The sequence below is a fragment of the Naegleria lovaniensis genome (assembly GCF_003324165.1).
Source record: "Naegleria lovaniensis strain ATCC 30569 chromosome Unknown tig020, whole genome shotgun sequence".
In the NCBI taxonomy this organism is placed as follows: domain Eukaryota; phylum Heterolobosea; class Eutetramitea; order Acrasida; family Naegleriidae; genus Naegleria; species Naegleria lovaniensis.
The window spans coordinates 425,818-451,730 of record NW_025407842.1 but is presented as its reverse complement, the minus strand read 5'-3'; the positions used below and the strand labels follow the sequence as shown (position 1 = coordinate 451,730).

Here is a 25,913-nt window from a genome sequence, read left to right as displayed (position 1 = left end):
CTGAAATAAAAGCACCTTCATGGTTGAAATGTTGTGCTTCACCATACACATTGATGTGTTGTATGTTTGTTGTTGAAATCATTTCATCCGGAAACAAGTTACCAGTGGCTGGTACAGTTGATGTTTTTGAAGATGGTGACCTTTTGTGATGATCTTGCTGACTCGTAGCAGAGAAAGTATGATGACAAACGTTTTCATCCTCTCTTTGCAAGGTAGAGAATCGAACAATGAATGGGAGCATGGCACGAAAAACTAGAGCGTTTTGTTTCTTGTGGTGGTTCATTTCAAGATGAAGCAACATGATGCTGCTACTAGATGCACCACCGAGATCGGTATCGAATATTAGTTTCAAATGGAAATTCCACTTTTGAGCCGAGGAGAATCGCTTGTTGATGGTACTTTCAAATTCCTATTTTTGAAACTTGTTCTTCATTTGAGGACCTGTTCCTGCATAAAAAATGCACGAAAAAGATGCGCATGAAAACAATTTTCGTCATTTTGAGCTTGAAAACAAGTTAGGTAAAATTAGTTGCCCCATTTCACCACAACATGCTGTTCCCTTGACCAGTTGAGTTTTGGAGATACTAACCTCCCCCACGATGCAAAACTAAGTTGTACAAGTCTCAGGTCATCAACAAGGTCTACATTTTCTGCATCATAATTCATCCTTAATTTTGTAAATATATACAAAGATCAGAATGTATTTATTTCTGAGTAGTTTGTGTTTGATTAGTACTCACACTAGTTCTTGTTGTTGGGTTTGAGTTTGTTGTGTTTGGCTTTGCTGTTGGGTTTGTTGTCCATTTTGCTGACCACCGCCATCACCTTGTTGTTTCTGACTACTACCTTGTTGTTGAGTGCTTCCTCCCTGTTGTCCACTACCTTGTTGTTGACTTGCTGCACCTTGTTGTTGAGGAGCAAAGAAGGCTTGAGCTGGATTAGGAACATTAGGAATATTTGGAATTGAGAAGGTTGTTGGTTGTTGTTGCAAATTAGGAATATTAGGAATGTTTGGAATATTGAAAGCACCATTCACTGGACCAGCACCTTGTTGTTGAGCTCCTTGTTGTTGAGTTCCCAATTGAGGAATTTGGAATTGAGGTGGTTGAGGTGCTTGAGGAATTTGGAATTGTTGTTGTGGAGCACCGCTTCCTACTTGTTGACCTGCTGCGCCTTGTTGTTGTGCAATGGGTGAGTATGGAGTGGATGATACTTGTTGACTCAATGCCAAATAGGAAATTCTTGAAAGAGAGTTATCAAGAGTTTGATAGACTTGAGAAAAATCGGACCACTTCTTAGCAACAGCAGCAGCATATAATCGATCAGCAGCATCTACAAGGCCCGATACCAAATCATTAGCACCTGGAGGACCATATTGAGCATGAGAGCCCAAGCTAGAGAGATGTTCTCTGGTTTGATTGGCAAAGTAAGCAGCAAATAATTCTAATTTAGCTTGTTGATCTTGTCCTGCTTGTTTTGATTGTTGTTGTTGTTGGAATGGATTTCCTCCTGATCCAAACAAGGTATTCGTATTGACTCCAGTAATAGGATCAAAGAGAGGATTGAAATTTTGATTACCACCCGTGGAAGAAGCACCACTACCAGCTCCACTCAAGAGTCGAGCACAATTTCCAACATATTCCAAATCAACACCAACCAAATTAGCACAATGATAGAATGGATTGAAACCATAGATTTGTCCGTTGAATCGAAGTCTTTGTTGATTGTTACCTGCTCCATTGCTATTGTAATTGGCAGTGTAAGGATTGCCAGCTGAAGAGTATCCATATGGATTGTTACCACTTCCATAGGATGAATATGGACCACTACTGTAGCCATAGCCTGGATAACCAAATGAACTACCACTTGAAGGTAAGTAAGGAAGACTATTAATGACTCCACCATAGCCTCCGAATGGATTTCCTCCTAAACCACCTGTTCCAAAGAATGGACCGAAACACCTCCCAAACCACCTGTACCATAGGGAAAACCTCCATAGAATTGACCTTGACACAAGGATGAAAAGACCAATGAAGTGATCAATAAAGTGGAAATGACCACTTTGAAAATTGTGACTCTCTGCATTTTGAAAATAAGAGTGCTAGACGACAACGCAGGGATGAACTTGGATTTTCTGATGAGCGTTACGTTGAGTGTAAAGGTACCTCTCTAATTGCAAGGACAAAATTGATGATCAGTTGTAGAGTAATAATAATGAATGGATAGACTCGAATGTCTCTTATCAACTGCTTCTCTTTTTTTGATAGTTTTGAAAGTATTAGGGTTTTGCAATCGCTTTTGAAATAAATGGAATTTGAGTAAATTCCACATTGTGGTAGGTGTACATGAAAGCAGTCTTGCTGTAGTTTGATATGTTCAGATTTTGGACATGGATCAAAAATGAACTGTTGATTATTGTAACAAACACTAAAATAGAAGAATCTCTGTGTTTGCTGATTGACATACTAAAACAGAGCATTCACAACGTGGAACGTAGAAATTCAGTAGAGCAATTTCGTTAGAATGCCAAAATCAATAATGTGACTTGGAATAAGCTGGTATGCTTAGAATGGGTGTAATTTTATTAAGGTCAGTGCATTCATTGAAGCCAAACCTACCTAGTATGCGTGGATAGTCTTCACTCACGCCAACATAACTTAGTACAAATTCTAGAAGTAAACCTAGTGTGTAACTTTTAGATTTTCCAAAACTAGTTGTCAACCACAAAGAATCTCGTAAAACTGCAGTCTCGGAACAATATAAGGTCATTGTCAATCCTCAAGCTTAGCATCAATATCTGGCAAAAGTGGCTCATAAACAAGAAAGCCACACGTATGCAAAAGGAATGATGCATGGGTGCAAGAAAGAGTAGCGTACGAGAGCACAAGAGTAACACATTGCCGAGCAACACTTGGAAACGTGTCTCAATAATGCAAACTAAGTAACGACACGGAAGCGGGAGCTCACGCAAGGAAGAAAACAAATACGGTTGGGGAACCAACACTTTGGACACATAATACGGAATAGGAAAGTTTTAGAGGGAATACACATGGATTTAGGATTCAAGGTATGTCGAAAAAGATCTATCTTCTGTCATCATATCTTCTTCCACCACGATCATCTCTTCTACGTTCATCATATCCACCACGTCTGTCACCACCACGTCTATCATCAAATCTACCACCACGATCATCTCTTCTGCGGTCATCAAATCTACCTCCACGTCTATCGTCAAATCTTCTTCCACCACCACGTCTGTCACCACCACGTCTGTCATCGAATCTTCCTCCTCTTTCTTTTCTTTGCTTCATTCTGGTGCTCTTTTCTTCGTTGACTTTAATTTTGACACCTTGGAAGTCAATACCATCCTTCTTGAGGGCATCCTTGACTGGTTCTGTTGAAGTGAATTGGACAAAGGCGAATCCCTTCTTCTTGCCTTTGTTATTGTAAAGCAGCAAAATGGAAGAAGTTGAACGTGTTGCGAATTAGTCCAAAGTCATGTGGTCGAAATCCATGGAGTACCACACGTCATCACAGAAAAATATTAAATAATAATAATTTGATGATCAAAAGCATTAAAGCTGAACATCAACATACCATTGTCTTCTGGCATTCTAACTTCTTCAATATCACCACAGTCTTGGAACAAATTGCGGATGTCGTCCTTGGTTGCGGAATCAGGCAAATTGCCAACGAAAACTTGATTGGTTCTTCCAGAGAATTCATCTCTAGCCTTTGATTGTTGCAAAGCAACGTCTCTTCCATCCATGTTCATAGCCTTCAAAGCAACAACTTTTTGAGCCGAGTCGACATCTTCAAATTCAACAAAACCATATCCTCTGGATTGGTTACGGTCGTTAACTGGAATGTTTACTCTAACAATAGCACCATAGCTTGAAAGTCTTTCTCTGATTTGATCCTCGGTGGTGGAGTATGGAAGATTTCTGAGCATTACAGTGTATGGAGCCCTAGCATCATAGTCATACTTTTGCTTCTTGGTGTTGTCTTCTTCGTCTTGGTCTTGGTCATCATCACCTCTCTTTCTCTTTAGTTGATTATCGTCTTCATTTTGAATTTCTTGTTGTTGTTCCTCATCAGAGTATTGGTTTTCTTCTTCTCTTGGCATTTTGTATAATGTTGGTGGTTAACAGATATTTTTTTCGAAAAATTTAAAAAATAAATTTATGCAACGGGTGTCAGCCACTGCGCAATACCTAAAATTCTTCATATTGAAGGTCACACAAAGTACAATAACTTTGTTGAACTACCAAAATGACAAAATGAGAGAAGATTAATCCTCTGGCCTTTGTGTGCTTTATTGGTAGAACGCTTGAAGTGATGTCTTTTCAATTGGTTTTTCCAAATCGCAAAACAAGGTCTGACCACCCCAATTTCCAATGGTAACGCTCACGTAATCTCCAACTCCATAATCTCCCCATTTTGGAACTACCACTCTTTTGTTGTTATCAGTTCTACCAACCCAATAGTTTTCAGGATCTCTCTTCGAACTTGAATCAATCAAAACCAATTGTTTGGATCCGACCTCTTTTGCGTATTGCAGTGACAAATTGTTTTTGTAGGTTTGCACTAATTCGTTCAATCGTCGATTCTTGACTTCTGGAGGAACATCATCTTGATAATTTCGATGTGCATGTGTTTTCTCTCTCAATGAATATGCAAAAAGATATGCTTGATCATATTTGACATAATTCAATAAATCTAAAGTTTGTTGATGATCGTCTTCAGTTTCTCCACAAAAACCAGCAATGAAATCTGATGAAAGAGCAACATTTGGAATTCTTTCCTTAATTCTATCTACCAATTTTCTATAGGATTCGCTTGTATAGCCTCTTCTCATTAATTCCAAAACTTTGCTACTTCCACTTTGTGCTGGAAGGTGAATTTGTTTACAAATATTCGGAGTTTCACGAATGAGTTCAATAAGACTTTCAGGATAGTCCTTGGGATGTGGACTTGTGTATCGAATTCTCATTTCTGGATCTATTTGAGAGACTTCATATAATAATTCTGTAAATGTAATTCCTCCAACTTTAGGTTTGTAGATTGATTTAAAACCATCAGTATTCTCAATGATTTTTTCAGATAAATGTGCATATTTTTCTTGGAATTCGCTTGGAGAAGTATCACGATATGAATTCACGTTTTGACCCAGCAGGGTGATTTCTTTTACGCCATTCTTTGAAAGTTGCTTCACTTCATCCAAAATACTTTTAACATCTCTTGATCGTTCTCTACCTCTTGTGAATGGAACAATGCAGTACGAACACATATTGTCACAACCTCTCATAATAGACACAAATGCACTCTTTCCGGTGTCTCCAATACGGATAGGTTCAATGTCTGCATAAGTTTCATCTAATGAGAGCATGACATTAATTTGAGCTTGTCGTCCCTCAACCACTTCATTGCCTTCTTCTGGATTTCCACGATTTGCTAATTCAGATTCTTCATTCTTTTGTAACAGACCTGGTAAGTCTCTGTATTGGTCAGGACCAACCACTACATCTACCATTTTAGTTTCTATGAGTTTTGTTTTTAGTCTCTCAGCCATACATCCCAACACTCCTACTTGAACGCCACTCACAGGATACAAATCAGGGTGAAAATTGTGCAATTGCTTGTTCATAAATCGTTTCTTCTTCAAATTATGCAATCGAATCCAAATTTTGTTTTCTGCATTTTCTCTAATTGCACAAGTGTTTAAAAGAATGACGTCAGCGTCTTCTTCCTTTTCAACGAGTTTATATCCAGCTTTGTTCATTATACTCAAAATTATTTGTGTATCGGATACATTCATCTGACATCCATAGGTTTCAATAAAAACACCTCTTTGTTTGGGAGTTGTTGAGAAGGGTGAAGATTTTGATAACGTAAAATCCTCTCCGTGATTGGTGTCATCCAAATGATTATTTTCATTATTTCTGTTCTTGTTCATAAAATAGTCTAAACCAGGTCCGTTCGTCCATGGTTTTTCAGAAGTTTGTTCTTCTTCCTTCCGAGAGTGATTTCTTTTAGTAGTAATAGAAGAATGACATCCCATCAAATAATGGTTGTTCAAATGAAATGATGATTTTATCCATCCCGATGATGAGGAGATGCAGTTTCGTTTTAAAATGGAAGAAAAGCCTTGTTTCATTTTTTTACGGAGACTATTATTTTCAGGTGGCGTTCAATCAATAACAATTAAAAGAAAAAATGATGATGAAAGGGTTGTAAAGGGATTACTTCATCACATAGCATCATAAAATGAGCAATCAATATTCTCCGTTGATATTGGAGAAAGTAAAAGAAGGAGTGTTGAGTGTTTGTTTTAAAGCCTTTGATTTTCTATTGCTCCGAAGAGCAAATCCTGAAACTGCCATTTCGGAAATTATTCTGGAATTTATTGAGAGAAATGTTTCTTTAAAGAAAGTGAGAAAATTAGTGAAAAATTGTTTTATCTATCATTCCAAATATTCTCAACGTAAAATTATTTTATTTGATTGGCTTTACAGTTATCCTTTGTTGGAGAATACAGCCTGGAAGCAGTTAGAAAAAAATTTGAAAATGTTATTTGGATCTGGTGTTTTTGCAATTGAAATCGAGCCAGGTGTACAATACATGAAAGATACAATCAAATATTGCTGTAGACCATACATGAGGGTTGAGAGCTGCTCATTGCAAGCTGCAATATTCAACAAATCAATTGCTCATTTCCACCAATTAGAGAGTGCACATACGATTGACTATGATATTGTAGCACATTTTTCTAGGAAAGTGGTTGAGCAAGTTGTAGATATGGGGCGTAACGAGAAATTTGAGCAAAACATGCATAAACATATCAAAAGATCTCAGCAAGAGCTCAACGAAAGGGAAGGAAAATTCCTTGAAAAATTAATGAATACTCTATTTTCAGAGTTAGAATTCAAAAAACAGCCAACCAAGCAAGAGAAAATTATTAAATTTATTGGTGAGTGGCAAGGAGCTGCAAAGTTGGAGATTATGAAACAGATTAATTTGGAAAAACAAAAACACTTGACAGATATCTAGTTGACATAGAGTACCAATGCTTGTGGTTATTCTTTTGCAATTATCGCTGTACCCCTCTGATAGATTGAATGGATGGAAAGATGTTCATCATATTTCAGGAAAAGCGAGCACAATAACTTCTTTCTGGACGAGTTGTGATAAAGAGGAATTCTAACATGAGAATTGTCTTCTAAATTCGAGTTGTCGCATTCTTCCCATCCAATTTTAAGGAGAGACACCTGCGAGCTGAGTTCCTTTCCAAGAGTAAGCTTGTTTTCGCACCATGCGCAGCCTTGAACTATGAGCCCTTCGATCATAAAGATATCTATTGGTGTGTTTGATTCTGATCCATCATAAACTTTGAGCTGAAGCTTTTCTAATGGAATATTGTATTTTGTTGCAGTATATTCTCGCAAAGTTGTAAGGTAAGCTTCTGGACTCAACAATCCTCCAAGCCAAACACACCCCTTGTTGTTGTTAAATCTGCCATAACTTACAAAGTTCTCTCTTAATTCGTTAAAATGTAACAATCGTTGTTTAAAATCTAAAAGCCACATATTGGCTGTTATTCCTTCTAAATATTGATATCCGTAGGTCCATGATGATGGAGTTAATCCTTTAGCTAAATCATCGATCATCTTTCTGTAATGGTTGTTATATTTCATCTTTCCATTACCGATCTTTGTGATATTAATCAAATCAGTTTTGACAATGTAATAAACTTGTTTGAATTTCTCAATTTCATTCTTGAAAAATAAATAGAGCTTTTGGTCATAAAGAGCGGAGGGAGGTGTTGCTAGTGTGTCATCAAATCCGACATTGAAGTGTTCTAGCCAATCCACAATCGCCTTTTGGATAAGCTCTATAGACGTATCTGCAACAGAATTTGTAGCTCGATTTGACACAATAGATTCTAACAAATCTGCAGAGTCTTCTTCTACCATATCTTTGATTTTGAGGACTTGCTAATGGTTGTATTTGCAATATTGATATTTGTGAGTTGAGAAATGTTAGAAGGAAGTCCAAGCCACTCTGGTTCTTGTTGGGGAATAGATTCTATTGCATTTAGGATTTGATCATATTTTGTCATGACATTCTGTCCAATTCCTGGTAATGTATAGCTACTCTCATAACTTGAAGATGTGAGAATGTTATCTATGAATGAATTCAAAATTACTTGGTCATATTCATTATCGATTTTTCCCCCATAAATGGATTCTCCTAATAAAACATGTAACGCTTTCCATGGAAGAGTTTCGGGTTTAACATTTTGTCTTCCTTCTGAAACAAGATCAACCCATTTGTCTATGGTATCAAATGACCATTTCAAATCGCTGTAATTGAATTCATACTTTTTAGACCAACCAATTGGAGGATAACTCAAACGCTCCTGAAGAATAGCGTGTAACCAAGCTATAAGCATGTACAATTTTGCTCTCTCAACAGGAGGCTTTTCCAGATCGCTTCTTTTGATATTTGAGAATGTTTGAGAAAGGCAATTCTTAATTCCTTGTGAAGACTCAAATACAAGTAAATAGGACATTCCAAGTAAATTATGATTGATGTTCGTATTAATTTCACTTGTTAGGAATAGTCTGAATGAATCATGAACAACATGTTCGTACTTGAGAGAGTGAAGCTTCTTTTCCAGAGTATAAAGGAAATTGGGAGCCAAGTGAACATTCTTCAGTAATACCCAGCTACCTTGTTTAACAGCATAGTTGATAGTCCTATAGGCTTGCTCGTTGGCTTCAACGGATCCCATTGCAATGGAGGTGCAAGGATGTTGAGAATTGCGAACTAATTCCTCAATGTGAATTGAAGCATCGTATCCTGAAGCAGAAGCAAGAATCAAAGGTGTAAACTTGTCTGCTTCATGTTCTACTATTGTGCTAATGTTCCAATCTGTTTCTAAAAAGTTTCTTCCAAACACGGTTTCAATAAATTGTTCCATATATTGAACCAATACTTCAGGTTTCAATGCTTTAACGACCATCATTCTTCTATATGCATTTATGATAGGGCTATGAGAAGCTTCAAAGCAATTTGGTAATTCATTTGTTTCTTCCAAAATGAACTTTTTCCAATGTTCTTTGTTTTCTTCAAAGTGCTTAACAATATCGTGGAAGGGTGAAATTGTTTGTAACTTTTTCATCAAGTGATGTTGAAGTTGGCCAAGAGAAACAACTCCATTTTCATTGAATGCAATGCTGGAGGGAGCAACCAGATCTTCGAACAGATAATTTTTCTCTTCATGTGATATCAAACTTTCTGTTTTGATTTGAGCTAACTTCATAGCTAAAGTCAAGCGATCATTTTTCAAGATACTTCTAGAGACCTTTCTATAAATTTCCAAAAACAGTTTTTCAGTTAAGAAATCAACTCTATGCTTTTGTGTGTTATCTTGAGGAATTGCCAAAACCTCATTCAATGTTTTCATTAGTATTGAAAGAGAGAAGTGATATAGAGAATTAATTTCTGAAAACTGAGTTAAAGTAAAGTAGATAGTGCTGCAGTAAGCTGCTAACTGGCAAAAGACTTCACTCATCCTACCCAAAGTGTCAATTACTCGTTCAGATTCTCGTTTCTTATTTTCAATTTCTTTTGAGTTTTCTTTGAGTTTTTCTAAAGTACTAACAAGTGTTTCATTCTCCAGAATAGATCCTTTTGATGTACTCAATAATGATAATAGAGTATTTTCCAGCTCTCTTAACTTGGCCTTATATTCACCTTGGAGTTTTAACTGTTCAGAACGTTGAATATCAATTTCAGGGCTCTCCTGTTGCAGAATAGCAGAAAGGCATTGATTTCTTAAACTTGATGGTGTCACGGAAAAATTAACAAATGTCACTCTGCTTGACAAGTCTGGTTCATATTGATGTGAAGCATCTCTAGTAGAAAGAATTAAGACAAAAGTTGGAGATAAATCAATATCCTGACTACCAAGGTTGACAATGCTTCTACCTCCCACTTTTTTCACGTGTCTATTGAGTACCGGGTTCAAAACTGGATCTACATGCTCCGCGTCAGTAACTAAAATAGGAGTTCCAAACCTCATTGCATTTTCTAAATTTTTCATGAAAGAGTCATCTGTAAAACTGGTTTTGATAATATTCCTTGACCGATAGAAATTATAAATAAACTCTGTTGCATGACCTGTTGGGTCAATTATTAATGGGAATTTGTTAAATCGCTCCAAAATTACAGCATTTTGCAAGGCAATTTCATCATTGACTGAAAGTTTGTTTGTTTCCCAATTCAATCGTTGTTGAGGGGTTGAAAGATAATCAACCAAGTTAATGTTTTCTCTATGCTCAATGTTGAATTTAGACAAAATGGATACCCAAATGTACATCAAATTCTTTCTACTGTGTTCGTCAAAGAATCCAGAATAAGCTAAAAATGCCGCTGAAAGTATGGAATCTCCCAACAGAGTAAGTTGTTGCTCGTGATATTGCCCAATTTGCTCTGACCATCTCATTGCTTCTTGTGAAAGATTGTCGATTAGCGATTTTGATCTAACTACCTTTGACTTGACAATATTAATTTCCATTTCAATGGACTTGGTTTCTTGCACTAACATGGTGTACTCATTGGTGAATTCATTGATTTTAGATTTCAGTTCTCTAATGACCTGTTGAATTTCATTCTCTTTTTCTTGGAGGGTTTCGCTTTCTTTTTCCAGAGCAAGTACCTCTGTCTTAAGTGGAGCAATCTTTTCTACAATGTCAGAATATTTTACACATGATGAGAGCCATAAAATAAGAGGACCACAAGCTTTGCTAGCATTGAATACTTTTGATTCTTCCAAATTAGGGTCATCCAAGTACGCTTGTTGCAGTCGCATTCTTAACTTTTTAGGTATGTTGGTTGCATCAGGCTCAAACGCTCTAATAGTTGTAATAAAATCTAACGAGCTCACAACTTTTTTGATGTCAGGCCATGTAGGTACACTCTTTTCCCAATCATTAGGGCTTAATAAAATGATTACAGCTTCTAAGGCCTTTTTGACAATTGGAGGAGGGTTGTTGAATGCTCTGAGTTCCTGTATATGTTTGGCTTCAATTTTTTTCACTTCTTCCCGCGATTTCAAAAGTAAAGGTTGTACTTCTTCAAGTTCTTTTTGGCTCTGGGACTTTCTCTTATTAATTCCAATACTCTTTTCTTCTAACTGTCGAGATACAACCATTGATTGTTGTTTCTTGTTTTCAGCATCTTTTTGATTTTCAACTATTAGATCAAGCTTATCTTTGGCTTGAGCATTTTTGACATGTAGTTTAGCCTCCTGTTCTTTCAATTGATTTTGAAGAGAAATGACATAATCTTCTGTATCCTTTAGCCGTTTTAGTCCTCTCTCAGTATGAGTTTGTTGTTCTTGAAATTCTTTTCTTTTTTCCCAATATATTTGATCAAATTGTTTGATAAAATCGAGGAAATGCCTTGGTGATAAAAATAATTTTTTGCCGGTCTTGCGCTCGACATCCTTTCCAACCTTTTCAACACATGCATTAATTTGAACCAAAGCATCCGAAACTGTTCCAACATTTGTAAAATCTTTTGAAAAGAAATCCTCTGTGATCTTAGTAGTAAATGAGGTGGCAATCTCCTGAAGACCCTGGTATGGCCATGAACCAAACCAATCAATAATACAGCGGTTGAACAAAGCAGGAGAGGTTGCAGCTCTTGATTTGAAGTCCGCATTTTCTGGGTTAATTGTAAACACTATATGGAGATTCTTTTGAACTTGTGTAACAAACCACTGATAGAGCTCCTCAGTCGTATCGAGATTCAACACATTGTTCATAGTTGCAGCGTCCTTACACATATTGATCAGGTTGGCATATTCATCTGCTTCAAAAAGACCAGGTACTTCACCACTCGCTAACAGTGAGTTCATATATTCAAGAAAGCTGGGTTTTAGGATGTTGGATTCATCAAAAATGAAACAAATTTTTTCGTCTTTGCATCCTGCACGTCTGAGTATTTTCCTTAAATCTTCTTCAAAGTCCTTAATTCCATAATTTTTGTGTGCTTTGATTTGAAACACACTATAGTCATTCATCCATGCACAAAATCTAGCAAGCAATGCTCTTCCTGTACCGCTAGTACCACACAATAAGAGATGTCCAAGAGGTTGTTTCAGTGCTCGGTCAATTCTTAAAATATGTTCCATAACTGAATCAAAGAGAACTAAATGCACATCATATTCTTCTTCAGAAAATAATTTCAACTTGCGTTCTAGGAATAGCTTGAGTTCTTGTTTTTCAACCGAATTATTAGAGAGCCACTTGCAAAACATGATTGGTCTTTGGAGTGTGCTCTCAGAAATCGTTGGGAAATGTTTCATAAGGATGGAATCTAATGTTCGATCAGTCCATTGTCGTTCTTCGTCTGAAACAAGTCTGTCGCTGAAAATTCGTAACCCTTCATGAGCAAGTAAGCGGACATAATCATCCAAAGATACAAAATTTAAATTTTTTAGACCCTCTTGTAAAGCTCGAATCCATCGACTAAGTTCTCTTGGGCTGTATATATAGTGAATTTGTTGCTCTGTTGTAAAATGGTTTCGAGAATTTGAATAAAATTCTACCATTACATTGGTAGACGACTCCACTTGTTGAGACAAGTTTGGAATTTTGTGAAGGATAGCTTTCAAAAAGCTTCTATAAATTTGTTTGAGAGACTCTTCTTCAGGGAAATCTACAAAAAGTAGAGGACAATGTCTCATAAATCTCAAGCTCAAAGATGTACGTCCGGAATCTGTAGGAGGATTGCATGATCCCACAAACATTATTCTTTCCAATGTTATCCATGAAAGGTCAGAGTATCTCCAAAATCCACCATGCTCAATCAGTTGGCGCATGAACGTTATTACTCGTTGAGTTCCATAGTTATCGTTCGTTGGCAGGTTAATTTCATCACAAAACACCACTAACCACTTTCCGTTTTGATTTGGATGCATTATTAATCCATTTGGCGTATTTGTTATCTTGCAATATAATTCAAAGGTCTTTAAAATCAGTGAAGGAGTTGTAGCACTTGAAAAATTCAAAAAGCAACTGTCAAAGTTCGAAAGAGATTTTAACACAGAAGTCAATAAAAATGTTTTACCACTTCCTGGAGGTCCGCATAAAATAATGGGCTTTCGGTCCCGAATCCATGTTTCAACGAGATGGTCATTCCGTATGGTATCAAGAGTAGGAATCATTGAATTGCCAAGTATCTTGTTATCGTCCACAAATACCTCCTTTGGAACTCTTCGTGCGTAAGGCACCCATTCTCCATCATTGATATTCACTTCAAAGTCTGTGAGATCCTTTCCAGCTGTTGTGGAAGGAAGATCAACACCTGCAACATTGGTCGCAATAAAATCAGCAAATTTCTTTCTGGCATGGATAGGACAAGAGCTCGAGAAGGCCCATAAAATTGCGAATACAAATCTCTTTGATATGTATTTTTGAAAGACCTCATCGCTCATTGGGAAATCTATGTGTGTGAAATTGTAATCCTGTACAGCCTGTATGCTGTCATTGATAAAAGAGAACAATGAAGTAAGAGATCTAACTGTAGAGTACTCCATGACATGCTCAAGTTGTTTCGAAAAGGTAATGCACTTTGAGATGATATCTTCACAGAATGGAGAAATGATACTAGCCACTTTCTGTTGAATAGTACGTGGTTGGGATGGCTCGGATTTTGACTTGTCTGAAGCGAGAGTTTGTAAGTAGTTGTAAATGATCATTTGTTCAGTTAAAATATCGTCATTAAAGAAAACCATTCCACAACGACTCACAGTAGCCATAGTTGCATATTTCAAGTCATGAGTTTCGAAAATGATTCTCACATTTTCTGTTAGTGCCAATCGTTCTCCGTTTGGTAAAGTAAATAATTTGTTGTCATCAAGTACGCTATTAAGGTTTTCGACCCAATCAGGATCAACATCACCATCGAATACAATCCAATGTCGACTTGAAGGCTCATGTGAGTTAGTAATAATTTTTCGCAAAATATTGGTAAAGACACCGTCTGTCCATTCCCTGGTTACTGGGTCAAGTCGTCCATAGAGCTCATCTTTAGAGAGAGCCTTGGGATCAATAATGTAGTATTGACCTAAAACGCCCTCATAACGTTCTAACGCTTTCAGTAATACTTTCCATGTGGTGGACTTTCCACTGGCACTAGGACCAACTAGAATGAATCCATGATGCAATTTTTGAATGTGATAAAGTTGAGTGACCTTAGTCATCCATTTGTCATCGGGTAATAAATATTCCTTGCTGCATGTTTCAATAATCCATCTTTTCAGATCTTGACTTAGAGAGCCTTCTTCGGTATCAACTCCTGGGAATATATTTTCTAAAAGAGATGTGAGTTGGAAAATATCACGTCCGACTAGTTTTGGAATGATGGTGTTTTGGATGCTTTGTATCAAAATTTTTGATTCTAGTACATGATCATGTGAACTCATTTGGTTTCTTTTCAGATACCCGGCATTGACCAGAACACTTTTTAAAGCTCGCAGTCCAAAATCATAGTGAGATTGATGGCCCAATTCATCTCTGCATAAATCAAAAAATAGTACAGTTTTTCTGGCAAGAGATTCTGCGTCCTTAAAGCCTTGAGAATATAAAATTACTTGGGCAATCAGCTCCTTATCTGGTTTTACCATTGCGACGCTTCTAAATAGTTGTTTAAGGTTGTCGGGTAAATTTGATCTTCCTGCATAACCAGGATTCATGGTAATAAATATACCAGTAGCTTCATGTATGGAACATCGTTTGCCAATTAATTCAATCTCAGGTTTTCGATCTCTAAGTGCTGTTTGAATGGTCTGAATTTGTTGTGAAACTGCAGACATCATTTTTTCGTCAAGTCTGTTGAACTCATCAAAACATCCCCAGGCTCCACATTGACAGAGACCAAGGAAAATTCTGCCCATTGCCTTACAGTCGAAGGTATCATCACAATTGAACACTAATACAAATCTTGCTAATTGAGCTCCAAGTGATTTGACCGTTTCTGTTTTTCCTGTACCAGCAGGTCCAAATGGCGAGCCTCCTAGCCTGGAATTGAGCGCTTGAGTAAGAGCCAAATAGCACTTGTCAGTGAGAGGAGTTTGTACTAGTTTTTCAATGACACCTAGATATTCAAACCCATAACAAAACTCTGCATTAGCAATCTTAACAATAAGTTTCTCATTGACATCTTGACCACGCTCATTCCAATAATATCTCATATGATAGAGCCAATCAAAGTCCTTATTACTCTTGAGATTGGATGTAATCAATTGTCTTGTCACAGTTTTTTGATGAACAAGTTCATTAATCAATTGTTCACGCTTTTTTCTTTGCAAAGTGTTAGTAGCATCAATATATGACATGTCTGTTAAAATTTCAAGAAACTCAACAATCTTTTGATAGACAAGAAATAGATTACAAGTAGTAGTAGATTGAAGTTGTCTTTCCATAAGAAAAGTCCAACACACTTGAGTAGAAGTTACAATCACTTGGGTTGGATAAAGTGAAATCCAATTTTCCAACTCTTTAGCAGCTATTCTGTCATGCTCCAATAGTGCTTGCAACGTTCTAATTGACCGATCCATGAGTAAGCAAAGAGTATGACGCATTTCTTTCTCTAATTTCGATAAAAATACCTGAATGGAGTCATTAGAATTGAATGGAATCTCATTTTCCAATGTTACAATTTCGGCTTCTCTGGAGCACATTGCGATAGCCTTATGGTCCACAAATTCAAGAGATGATATTCCAGAGAACATCTTCTTGAGATGTTTTTGAAGTTTTTGTGGATCATTAGAATTTCCAATAATTTCAAGTAAGTCCTCATCTCCAACAAAATAAAATCTCGGGAATGCAGCACGTTGTTTTTCCAAATATTCTCCTAAACACTTTTGGAGCTTGTTTAACTGTTCTGAAAGCTTTTCCAAAGATGGAACAATGTTTGGAATGTTAACTACCTGAAAACAAAGTGGATTGGCATGGATCTTTCTCATCAAAGATATGAATTCATGCTCGACAGATTGGAATCTTTGAGTTTCCTTTGGAAGTTGATATTGAATATCAACATTTCCAGAAAAGACTCCCTCTAAATATACCCATACTCTTTGAACTTCACTAAGAACATCACACAATATTCTTATTCTATTAACCTTGGTTTCCAAGGATGAGCATTCGTCTTCAAATGCTTTGAAGAAGGGTGAATTTCGCATGGATGTGAAGGTCTTTAAATTGTCCAAAATTTGTGTTGAAATTTCTTCCCAAGATTTGACAAGGTAACACTTATTGGCGTAATTGGCAAACTCGAATTTCATGGTATTCCATAACTCACGAGATTGAGCAAGGTAAATCTCAAGACCGAACTCTCCACGAGCTTTTTCAATGATATCTCGAACTACTTTCTCATAATTCAAAACTTTGTGATCCCAAACGTCTCCTAATGTGAGTTGAGTTAGGACCCAATTTGCTCCAATCAATTTTCGCAACTCCATCCAATGACGTTCTTTCATGCACTCTTCTTTTAGAGAACGTAAGATGGACATTTCCTTTAAGTGCTGTTCAATGATTGTAACAAGATTTTCAACTGAAGAGTAGGTCAACATCCATGGGTTAAGCTTTTTCACTCTTTCAAGGAGCTCTGTGAGTTTGGTCTGAATTGTCTTACAAATTATACTATTGAACGATTGATCTCTTAGAATGTTTAACTCAGCCCATATTGCTTGCACCGAAGTCCATACATCTTTCAAGTTTTGTAATTCTCAGAATAAGCTTCTAGTTTATCCATTCTCAATATATCCATATCTAAGGCTTCTCTAGTTGTACAAATATTCGAGTACTCTCTCCTCAGCTGAGTAAGTCTGTTCTCAAGATAATTTAACTGCTTAAGAGCTTCTTCTGGTTCCACGTTTCCTTCAAGTGGTCGTTTTAATTTCCATTCATCTGAAAATTGATCCATAAAGGCAAGGAGCTTCTTCTCTTCACTTAAAAGATTCTTTGTGATCTGATCTTTCATTGATCGAACAGCATCATTCTTCAAATTTGTGATCTGTTTAAAGGCGTTCCACTCGCTCTCAATGTTATCAGCAAAAACCCAAGCTTCAGGAAGCTTACAATTGTAATCAATAATGAGCTTTTCTCCTTCTTTGAACAATTTGATATCGGATTCCCAAGAGTTGAACTGCTTCTTAATAGTTTTGATATGTCTCAAGTACTTGATAGCATCTTGTGTGCTCCTTTCCACTCTCACGCTTTCAATTTCTTGTCTTTCCTTTGACATGCTAAGAAAAACGTTTTTCATAGATTCTTTCATTTCTGTGGAGAATCTTATCAGTAATTGTCGTAAAGTATCATCATACTTTACATTAAGCTTTTCGTAAACATCTCTATAATTCACAACTATTGGTCCAAAATCTTTTGAGTATAACCCGTTATCTGATACAAGTTTCGCTTTGGACAAATCTTTGAGGAGTTGAACCCATGCACCGAGAGTATTGATCTCTGACATCACTTGTCCAATGTCCATGTCCCACATGGATTGATACTGAAGCCATTGTTGAACATATTTGTCTGCCTTTCTTGAAGATTTTTGGATTAAAATAAATATAGTGTGCAATTTTTCGTCAGAAACTCTTTCCAGCAAGTATTTGAAGGTTTTTCTCTTTTCAGAAGCGAATACCTTATCATAACGGTCGCTCTGAATAACACACAAATCACAAATCCAGGATAGACATGTGCTCAATCTTGATGTCCAGTACGCTTGTGCTCTATGTACCGAAGGCATTACCTTCAGTGACCTATTGACAATCTTGATTTCAATTTCAAATTTTGAAATATTAAGTTGAGAAAAAATGGAATAATCTTCTGGGCTCTCTTGGCATTTAGAATCTTCCTCAAAATCTTCGTCTAACAAGTTAGGTTTGGAAACGGTTGAGCTATACATTCCCTTATATTCTGAGAGCCACATATCCATCAATTCATTCAGCCTGGCCAATAAAACCGTTTCAATATTTTCATTGAGAAGCTTTACCCAGCTTGGCATATTTCCAACTTCCCCACTCAAAGCAAGTGAATCCACAATCTTTTGGATATCAGATAGTATGGATTCTAAGTTGTTGTAAGCAATTTTACAGGATTTTAACATCTCTAAACATGTATAAATTTTTTCCACCTTAACAACCAATTCGTGAATGTTTGATGAAAATTTGTTCAGCTCTTCATACAGTTCCTTTGAATATTTGTCTAACTTTGTACTTCTCCAAGTTAACTCAAATCCTTCCGCAAGTTTTTGGTAAGCATCTTTCAAGTATTTGGATGTCAGTGGTAATATATCGGTTCTATCGTCAAGATTCTTCATTGTCTTCCTGAAAATTTTGAGGCTCTCCGTTAATGACATAGCTATTGGATGTATAATGGCCGCTTCTGAAGCTACATTCTTTATCTCAGGTTTAACTCTTATATCTATTTCAAGAGAGGAAAGATTTCTAACTTCCTTAATCAATATTCCAATATCCTTGTCAAAATTAACACGCACATCCATCTTTTCACCTTTGTTTTTCATTATTTCAAATATAAACCCCTTAACAGAAACGCTACTATCATGGAGTTGAAATATCTTCCATTTAAACAGCTTTTCTATGATTTCATTGTTCCATCTTTCAATCACAGTAAAAATATTTCCATTTAGCTTATTTTTAAATCGTTCTCCTTCTTTTCGCAAGTTGTTCTCTTCAATATGACGAGTTCCAACTTTTTCCTCTTGAAGAAGCTCAAATGCAACTGGAACGATATCACCATATGGATTCTTAGTTTTTTCTACTTCTCGTTTCAGAACTTCTTTACTTTCGATGGCAATATATCTCCACTGTGACTCAGAGTCAGGATAGACCAGCTCTAGAAATGCAAGGGACAATGCTGTTCCAATTATTTCTTGTTTGGCAAATTGGCCTAGGATTGGATGATTGGAAATTTTGGTTTGCATCATCGAGAAAGAAACGCCCATAAATTCCACCAAAGATTCGTTGAAGGTCCACAAGCAATCTTTTTTCCGTAAAATTTTTAATCTTTCCCAGCCGTTTCCAAAGACGTCATCAACTCGTTTCATATAAGTTATCAATTGTTTTTCAATTTGTCTTGCCCAAATGACAAATCCTGATACAGAAGGTAAATCCCGTAGTTTGCTCATTTTCTCGGTTTCAGAGTATGAGTAGTGCTGTTTGAATTTTTCTTCAAGTTTTGAAATATCCTCTTTGACTCTTTCAACTAACTGTTCCTGATATTGTTGAATTGCACTTCGTATACGCGGCTTGTAAAACAACGGATTAAATTTAGAGAAAATTCTGAACATCTCACTGGCAGTTTTAGCTACTCCCAGCTGGTCCGAAAGCCTCCTGGCAATCACAGTTTCGGCTTTGTCGATCTTTTCCTGATAGGATTTGATGGCATTTTTCCAGGTGGCTTGCCCTTCAGCCGACGTGTCCAAGACGTCCAAAGATCTCAATTCTTCGAATGCTTTGTTCACCTGGTCCAGAACACTTGTTTCTCTCTGATCTGTTATTGAGTTGGGAAATACTTTCTCAATGACTGATCTTAACTCTTCATGTTGAACCCTAAAATTTCTAACCTCTTCTATTCGTTTTTGAAGTCCAACATGTTCAAGTTTGCTTATTTCCATAACTTTTTGTTTTTTTCTGGAGATGTCGGTTGCAATCTTGCAAAACGTTTTGATATCTGAATCCAATGTGGTAAATAAATCAATACAGTTTTTTGAAATATGGTCAAACTCTTCAAACTGCAAAAACAATAGGTGCATTGGCCTCAAAAGTTCCAATAACTTTTCATTCACATCTCTGGAAAAAGCTTCAACTAATTTAATGGCTCGTGCCATTGGATATGAGTCCTTGTTTTGATAAATTTTTGATTTGTTCAACAATGTAAACATCTGTGCAATGGTAGCTGTTATTTTGTCGATATCTTTGGCTGACCAAAACTCTGAGATAGGTAAATCCTGCATTAAGGAGCTGCACTCTTTAGCTCTCAGTAACATCTCCTCAATTCCGGTTGTGTTCAATGCTGTGAACGCTTGCATTCTACGAGTATTTTTCAAAATATGAAGTGTGTAAGTAATCTCCTGACTCTTCAAATTTTGTTCCACTTTGGAAAGCACTCGCTCAAAGTCGCTCCAAAATTTAATTTCTTGAGACACACCATGTATATTTATGTCACTAATGTACTTTTTGTAGAAGTATTGCTTTTAAATTAGTAACTTACTCTGCTTTTTGAATTAACACTCTTATTTCCTGAGCCAATTGCAGAGACATTTTGCTTATTTCTTCGACCATCTTTGTTTCTGTCTTCAGTTTAGTGATTTTGTCACTTAGAGAGTCTAATGTTGCTCCTTTTTTGATCAAGTCTTTTATCTCAGAATGGACATGCTCAAACACATTAAGTTCGGGTATTGAAAATGTTTGGCACTGATGATTTATCGCAAGCTTCAACGATTTAATATTTTCCATGACGGATCCAGCACTTCCTTTTTCATTTCTTTTTTCGAATGCTGAAAAGTAAGGTTCAAATCCAAACGATAAATAAGAGTTAAGATTTTGAAAAGGATTAAGCTGATTGTTCAGCTCAATCACTTGAAGAAGGGATGTTAGTTTTTTTCCATCCAATAATTGGTCCGTGAAACTCTTCTTATCAGTTTTTATAAAACAGACCAACCATGATTTTTCCTTAAATTCGATTTCAGTACTAATATTGTACTCGTACAAGGTATCATCTTTCATAACAATGTTCATCAATGCAAAATATATACAATAGTTGATATCTTACCTTCATCATGATTGGCCACGGGCTCTAACCCGCAATGTTCCGATTTCAGGACCTTTTGAAGGTAAAGAGCAGATGAGAGCTTTCAAAGAGAAATGCTGAAATAATCTCTCGCTTTTCCAAGCTTCGGAATTGTGTTTTCAAATGATTCCGATCACAATCAATCAGTAACACTCCTACATTTACTATATATTCAATGCATTGACTGATTAGCAAGTCCTTATTTTCTCCTTGTCCCGTGTTTTGTATCATTTTTTTCAAAGATCATATGGCCGCCAATTTCACTACTGAATTCGAGTTGTATTGGGAGCTCTTATTCGTGTTGTATTACCACCACCCTAGCGAAGGCTTCATTCTCGTTCCTGCAGAGTTTTGTTCAGATAAAACAAGCGTAAATCTAAAAATTGTAAATCATTCAAATGTAATTGTTCTTTACAAACATCTCTGTGAGGAGGTTTAATAGCCTTTGCTAAATCATTTTCAACTGTTTTGATTGTATCTTCAATATTTTGCTTTCTTTTCAAAAGGTCTGGCTCACTTTCTCGTGTCATGACATACGTTTCATATTGTAAGCTTCTCACACGAATGTTATTGTCTCTCTTCAATCGACATTTCAAATAATGTGCAATGTCTTTTTGGCAATGTTTATCATACTTCTTTTTGGTTTGACATAGAACTGTATTTTCCCATAAATCTTCGCAAAAATCAATACCATCAAAGACTTGATCGGGAATGTCTGATGGTAAACTTTGCTCACTAATTCCGCTCGGATAGGCCATATCAAACTCAGAGAAGAAATAATTTGGCGAACGAAGATGTTCGAATCCATGTGGTAATTCTTCTTTTGAAAAATCAAGAACGCCTTCCGGAAACTCTGGTTCAATATATTCCCAAGCATGAAACCTCTTTCTGCGAAGATGATGATTTGACGGGAGCATTTTTTATGATTCTTTTGTGGGGAGTGCAGCGAAAACTTCTTTGCGCGTGACACAATGTGGATTTAACGCGAGCCAAAATTCACTTTCTTTACACCTTAAATCCTTTTGCAAATACATAAGTTTCACTTGATTCTGATCTAGATGAAGCTGGTTTTATGAATTGCACGTCTTCAAAGTATTGTTTTAACTCGTTTCTCAAAATGGCGTCTTCAGATCCGCTGAAAATCTTTAACGTTCAATTCAAATTATTTAACAACAAAATCAATCAACAACCTACTTTCATCAATAAACACCCTCCTGGTTTGAGAACCTCAAATGCAAAATCGATGGCTGTGTTACACAAGAAAATAATTCTTTATAAAATTAATATTAATTTTTCATAGCAATTTGTTTTCACAATGCATTGCAAAAAACACATACCTGTTGTGGTCGAGTGTTTTCACTCCGCTAGTGTTTGGTGCCATGTCAGACAACAAACAATCCGCATATTCGTCTTCATTCAAATGGCTTCTTATTTGTGGAATACTCTCCTCGAATTTTCCTTTCAAATGAATTATTTTAATATTCTTGTTTTCAGGAGAAAGTATTGTCTCCATGTCAAGGATATCAATCGTTATTAATTTACTGTTTGATTTCATTTTCTCAACAGCCACTTGAGACCAACTGTGAATGAATTACGCAAATGATTAAAAATTATTAAAATAACGCTAAAGAAGAAAATGTAAACATTACCTGCCAGGAGCAGCCCCCAAATCAATAATTATTTTGCTCTTTTCTAAAAACTTTCCACATTTATCATTAATTTCTAATAACTTGTACGCTGCAAAAGCAATCCATTTGCATGATTCATTTCTTCATTATACATACCAGCTCGTGATCTATATCCGTGAATTTTTGCTTGCTTGACAAAGGCGTCTCGTCTTTGCCTTTCCAGCCATCGCCCGGAGCTCTTTGTCAATGAAGAATATTTTCTGAATGTTGATGACGTATCAATATTATACAAGTAATGATTTTGTATTATGGACTTGTGTTGAAATAATAATTTGAAAGTATGGGAAGCCTTGGCAAATTCGGAGCACAACATTTTTTTGAGAGTGGTTCGAAATGAAGATTTGCTCCAATAAGAAAGCCTTAAAAAATATTTGTACCGCCTCAATATTCAAGATGATGCTTTCCCGAGGAGCGATGCAAGATTGCATCAATCGTATGGTACGAGTCTATGAAGAAACGTCTGGTCAAAAACTAGACGGAGGGGAAAATGAAACAGACGGACTCACTCCTTTTGATGCCTGTAAATTTCTTATTGCGAAAAAGATCATGGCTACAAGAGAGGTATGTACTTGATGAGCCAACAAGCCCTATGATGATCATTATTTGGTTCAGAAAATTAAACAACGAGACAACACAAAAGGAGGAGTAACCGTTAGAGCAAGACTAAGTAATGACGTTCGGAAGATGATATCGGCTATTAAGAATGATGATCTACAAAAGATGATAAAGATCCATGAGAAGAACGCAAAGAAACGATTTTTGAAAAAAGTTGATCCTGAGGTCGTTAAAGCTCAAAAGAATGACATTGAGCTTATAAAAAAACACATTTTAGAACTGAGCTTCTTTCAAAGAGAAAATACGATAGAGATAGTAAGAAGAACCCAAAGGAGGATTCAACCACGTCTCATCTACTTCAAGGTGCAGATGAGCTTGACAATGAAAATAAGAATGATGGAGGCATGGAAGGAGTTGTGTTGGAGCAAAATCTTCCTGATGATGCAACTAAATCTCAGCTACCCTCCATTGATATTTCACAAGCAATGCTTAAAGTTCAGGATATGCAAAAACAAATTGATCAAGGTCTCGATGTTTTCAGTAAGAAGCTAGACGATCTACATCAAATGTCGTTGGATATTGGTAGTGAACTCAATGAACAAAACAGATTGTTGGAGCAAATCGATAAAAAAGTTGAAGAAGAGGTTACCAAACTAAAGAATCTGAATGCAAGAGTTGAGAGTGCTCTTGATAAGGTTGGAGGTTCCAACAAAATCATGTGTATAATTTGCATTGCCATCATTATTGTGGTGTGTGCTGCAGCTGGGTTAATATTCCTTATATCCTATTTTTGAAATGTGTTGAGATGCCGCTCAAAATTGTTTTACGTTAAAAATTAAAAAAGAATAAGGAAAAAATGTCAAATCATGTCCTTTCTCAAGATTAGTCATCAATCTTTGGTTCCATTCCATGAACGACATGGAAATCATCAATACAAGAAGCACGCTAGCAATTTGTTGGAGAACCTATCGGAAAAGGAGCAATTACCCCTTCTCCCACTTTGCCATCTTCATCAGCCAAACCAACAAAAAACACAAAACCCTCCAACGCAGAACTTAACAACAGTGGCAAGTTTTTATCACTCCGAACATCAATTTCTCCTCTTTCGTTAATTACATTGGATCCCTTACAAATTCCGACTGATAAAAAACGAATTGGCAGAATTTCTTCAGTGCCAGAAGATCTGGTAGAAGAACACCCAATAATTGAAAAACCTCCAGTTGTAAATATCCAACCCACAAAATCAAACATTGATTCTGAACTGTCAACAGACACAGAGGATGACAAAGCAAACGAACAAATCATCACATTTGATTTGGAAAATGATCTAATGACCATCAATGTAGTAAACAAGACTGAATGTCACCTTGATACAAATACTTCTTCTCATCATCAAGAAACGGACAACTTACAAATCAAAGAAATGGCCAACCCTCCCCTAAATGAGTTTACCTCCATTCTGGTCAATGCTATTGACGAACTAAATACAGATACCAGAAGATCTCAATCGGTCACCACTCCTGATTTGATTTCAAATAATCTAAATCGATTTTTAAGATCCGAGTCAAGACTTTCAGAGTTAAGCATCAATGACAAGAATATGAATGCAACCAATCTCTCTTGGTGAATGCAGATCCTTCCTTAGCAAAAGACATTAACGCAAGAGAAAAAGCACAACTTGTTCTAAAGAAATTTCTCAATGAAAAGAAAGAGAAGAAAGAAACAAATTGAAAGTAGAGAGATTGAGAAAAGAGATTGAAGAAAGTAGAGCAAATATTGAAAAATGGAGAGAGAAAAAAGAAATGCAAAATACTTTGATAAGAAAAACAGTCAAGATGACAAACGAGCTCATAAAAGAACGAGACGTGGAAATGGAAATTATACGAAAAATTAAAAGTATGAAACGAAGGAAAGGCAGTAGAGAAGCAAAAGAAAAGCTAAAAAACGTTGAAGATCATTCGAAATTTTTCATTTCTCAAAACAATATGCTTGCAAAACAAATGATTGCAAAACATGCGTTAAAAGCAAAGCAACATCAGCTTGAAGAGAACTACCTCAATGTTTATGAAAAAAGAATGAAGGAAGTTCAATCAAAAGCCCAGAATGACGCTTTGAATTTATACGAACTTGACGAAAAGAGACATATTAACAGAAAGCGAAAGGAAATTGCTTTATATCAATTGGACATGGTTAAACAGGCACAAGTGGATAAATTACAATCAAAGATGCTTAAAGCGAAGGTTGACAAATATTTAAGCGAATTGGAAAAAGAAAAACGAGAGGAGGAAGATAGAAAGGAAAGAGAGTTACGAAATATGCACCGAAAACGACAAAAAGAAATTGCAAAATTAGAGAAAGAAAAACAACGTCCAAGAGACTTTAAGTTCATCAAGGAACTTAGTAGCCAGCAAACGAGAGAGATTGATCAAGATGAGGATCACTATTCCGACTCGTCATATATCACAGACAGCGACGACGAAGACGCACCAATTGTTGTTGTTACCAAATCCCAAAAACCAGCAGTTGGTAATATTAATATTGATCTAAGCAAAATTAATGCACAACGTCCTTATACAGAGAGTGAAAAGTATGACACTGCCAGGTCGTCCCTTAGTGCTCGTCTTAGCGTTGGCAATTTTTCCCCTCGAATCAACTTGGATCAACAACAGAACAGCTCTTTTCAGTCTCCCAGAGATTTTGACACTTACTCTTCTTCAAAGAAAGAACAATCCAACCACTTCAATACTATTGGTATTTCAAGTCAATTCTTATAAAGTTGTTT

General features: G+C 36.4%; 10 protein-coding genes across 10 annotated transcripts in view; 3 read left to right on the top strand and 7 right to left on the bottom strand.

Moving 5' to 3' along the window:
* C9374_004286 (uncharacterized protein) overlaps positions 1–51 on the bottom strand; it is a gene marked incomplete at both ends in the record, with an annotated part of 423 nt that extends 372 nt beyond the window's left edge. Inside the window, one exon of the mRNA XM_044693908.1 lies at positions 1–51. This exon is cut by the window's left edge and continues 372 nt beyond it. Coding sequence (XP_044549294.1) covers positions 1–51 — 51 coding nt within the window.
* Positions 52–736: 685 nt separating this feature from the next.
* Positions 737–2,085, bottom strand: C9374_004285 (uncharacterized protein; the record flags this gene model as incomplete). The annotated part of the gene is made up of 2 exons (XM_044693907.1): positions 737–1,926; positions 1,974–2,085. 2 exons carry the CDS (start codon positions 2,083–2,085, stop codon positions 737–739), a joined length of 1,302 nt encoding a protein of 433 aa, XP_044549293.1.
* A 998-nt stretch (positions 2,086–3,083) lies between these two features.
* C9374_004284 (uncharacterized protein) lies at positions 3,084–4,126 on the bottom strand (the record flags this gene model as incomplete). Its single annotated transcript, XM_044693906.1, has 2 exons — positions 3,084–3,436; positions 3,598–4,126. 2 exons carry the CDS (start codon positions 4,124–4,126, stop codon positions 3,084–3,086), a joined length of 882 nt encoding a protein of 293 aa, XP_044549292.1.
* Positions 4,127–4,315: 189 nt separating this feature from the next.
* Positions 4,316–6,157, bottom strand: C9374_004283 (uncharacterized protein; the record flags this gene model as incomplete). The annotated part of the gene is made up of 1 exon (XM_044693905.1): positions 4,316–6,157. One exon carries the CDS (start codon positions 6,155–6,157, stop codon positions 4,316–4,318), a length of 1,842 nt encoding a protein of 613 aa, XP_044549291.1.
* A 110-nt stretch (positions 6,158–6,267) lies between these two features.
* On the top strand, positions 6,268–7,050 carry C9374_004282 (uncharacterized protein; the record flags this gene model as incomplete). Its single annotated transcript, XM_044693904.1, has 1 exon — positions 6,268–7,050. One exon carries the CDS (start codon positions 6,268–6,270, stop codon positions 7,048–7,050), a length of 783 nt encoding a protein of 260 aa, XP_044549290.1.
* Positions 7,051–7,076: 26 nt separating this feature from the next.
* C9374_004281 (uncharacterized protein) lies at positions 7,077–16,585 on the bottom strand (the record flags this gene model as incomplete). Its single annotated transcript, XM_044693903.1, has 2 exons — positions 7,077–7,994; positions 8,207–16,585. The coding sequence occupies 2 exons, from the start codon at positions 16,583–16,585 to the stop codon at positions 7,077–7,079; spliced, it is 9,297 nt and encodes a 3,098-aa protein (XP_044549289.1).
* Positions 16,586–16,785: 200 nt separating this feature from the next.
* Positions 16,786–21,805, bottom strand: C9374_004280 (uncharacterized protein; the record flags this gene model as incomplete). Its single annotated transcript, XM_044693902.1, has 4 exons — positions 16,786–20,128; positions 20,310–20,817; positions 20,871–20,922; positions 21,308–21,805. The coding sequence occupies 4 exons, from the start codon at positions 21,803–21,805 to the stop codon at positions 16,786–16,788; spliced, it is 4,401 nt and encodes a 1,466-aa protein (XP_044549288.1).
* An 88-nt stretch (positions 21,806–21,893) lies between these two features.
* On the bottom strand, positions 21,894–22,889 carry C9374_004279 (uncharacterized protein; the record flags this gene model as incomplete). The annotated part of the gene is made up of 5 exons (XM_044693900.1): positions 21,894–22,031; positions 22,083–22,158; positions 22,226–22,468; positions 22,538–22,625; positions 22,673–22,889. The coding sequence occupies 5 exons, from the start codon at positions 22,887–22,889 to the stop codon at positions 21,894–21,896; spliced, it is 762 nt and encodes a 253-aa protein (XP_044549287.1).
* Positions 22,890–22,972: 83 nt separating this feature from the next.
* C9374_004278 (uncharacterized protein) lies at positions 22,973–24,758 on the top strand (the record flags this gene model as incomplete). The annotated part of the gene is made up of 3 exons (XM_044693899.1): positions 22,973–23,137; positions 23,428–23,880; positions 24,081–24,758. The coding sequence occupies 3 exons, from the start codon at positions 22,973–22,975 to the stop codon at positions 24,756–24,758; spliced, it is 1,296 nt and encodes a 431-aa protein (XP_044549286.1).
* A 175-nt stretch (positions 24,759–24,933) lies between these two features.
* Positions 24,934–25,905, top strand: C9374_004277 (uncharacterized protein; the record flags this gene model as incomplete). The annotated part of the gene is made up of 1 exon (XM_044693898.1): positions 24,934–25,905. The coding sequence occupies one exon, from the start codon at positions 24,934–24,936 to the stop codon at positions 25,903–25,905; it is 972 nt and encodes a 323-aa protein (XP_044549285.1).
* Between the last annotated feature and the right edge of the window lie 8 nt (positions 25,906–25,913).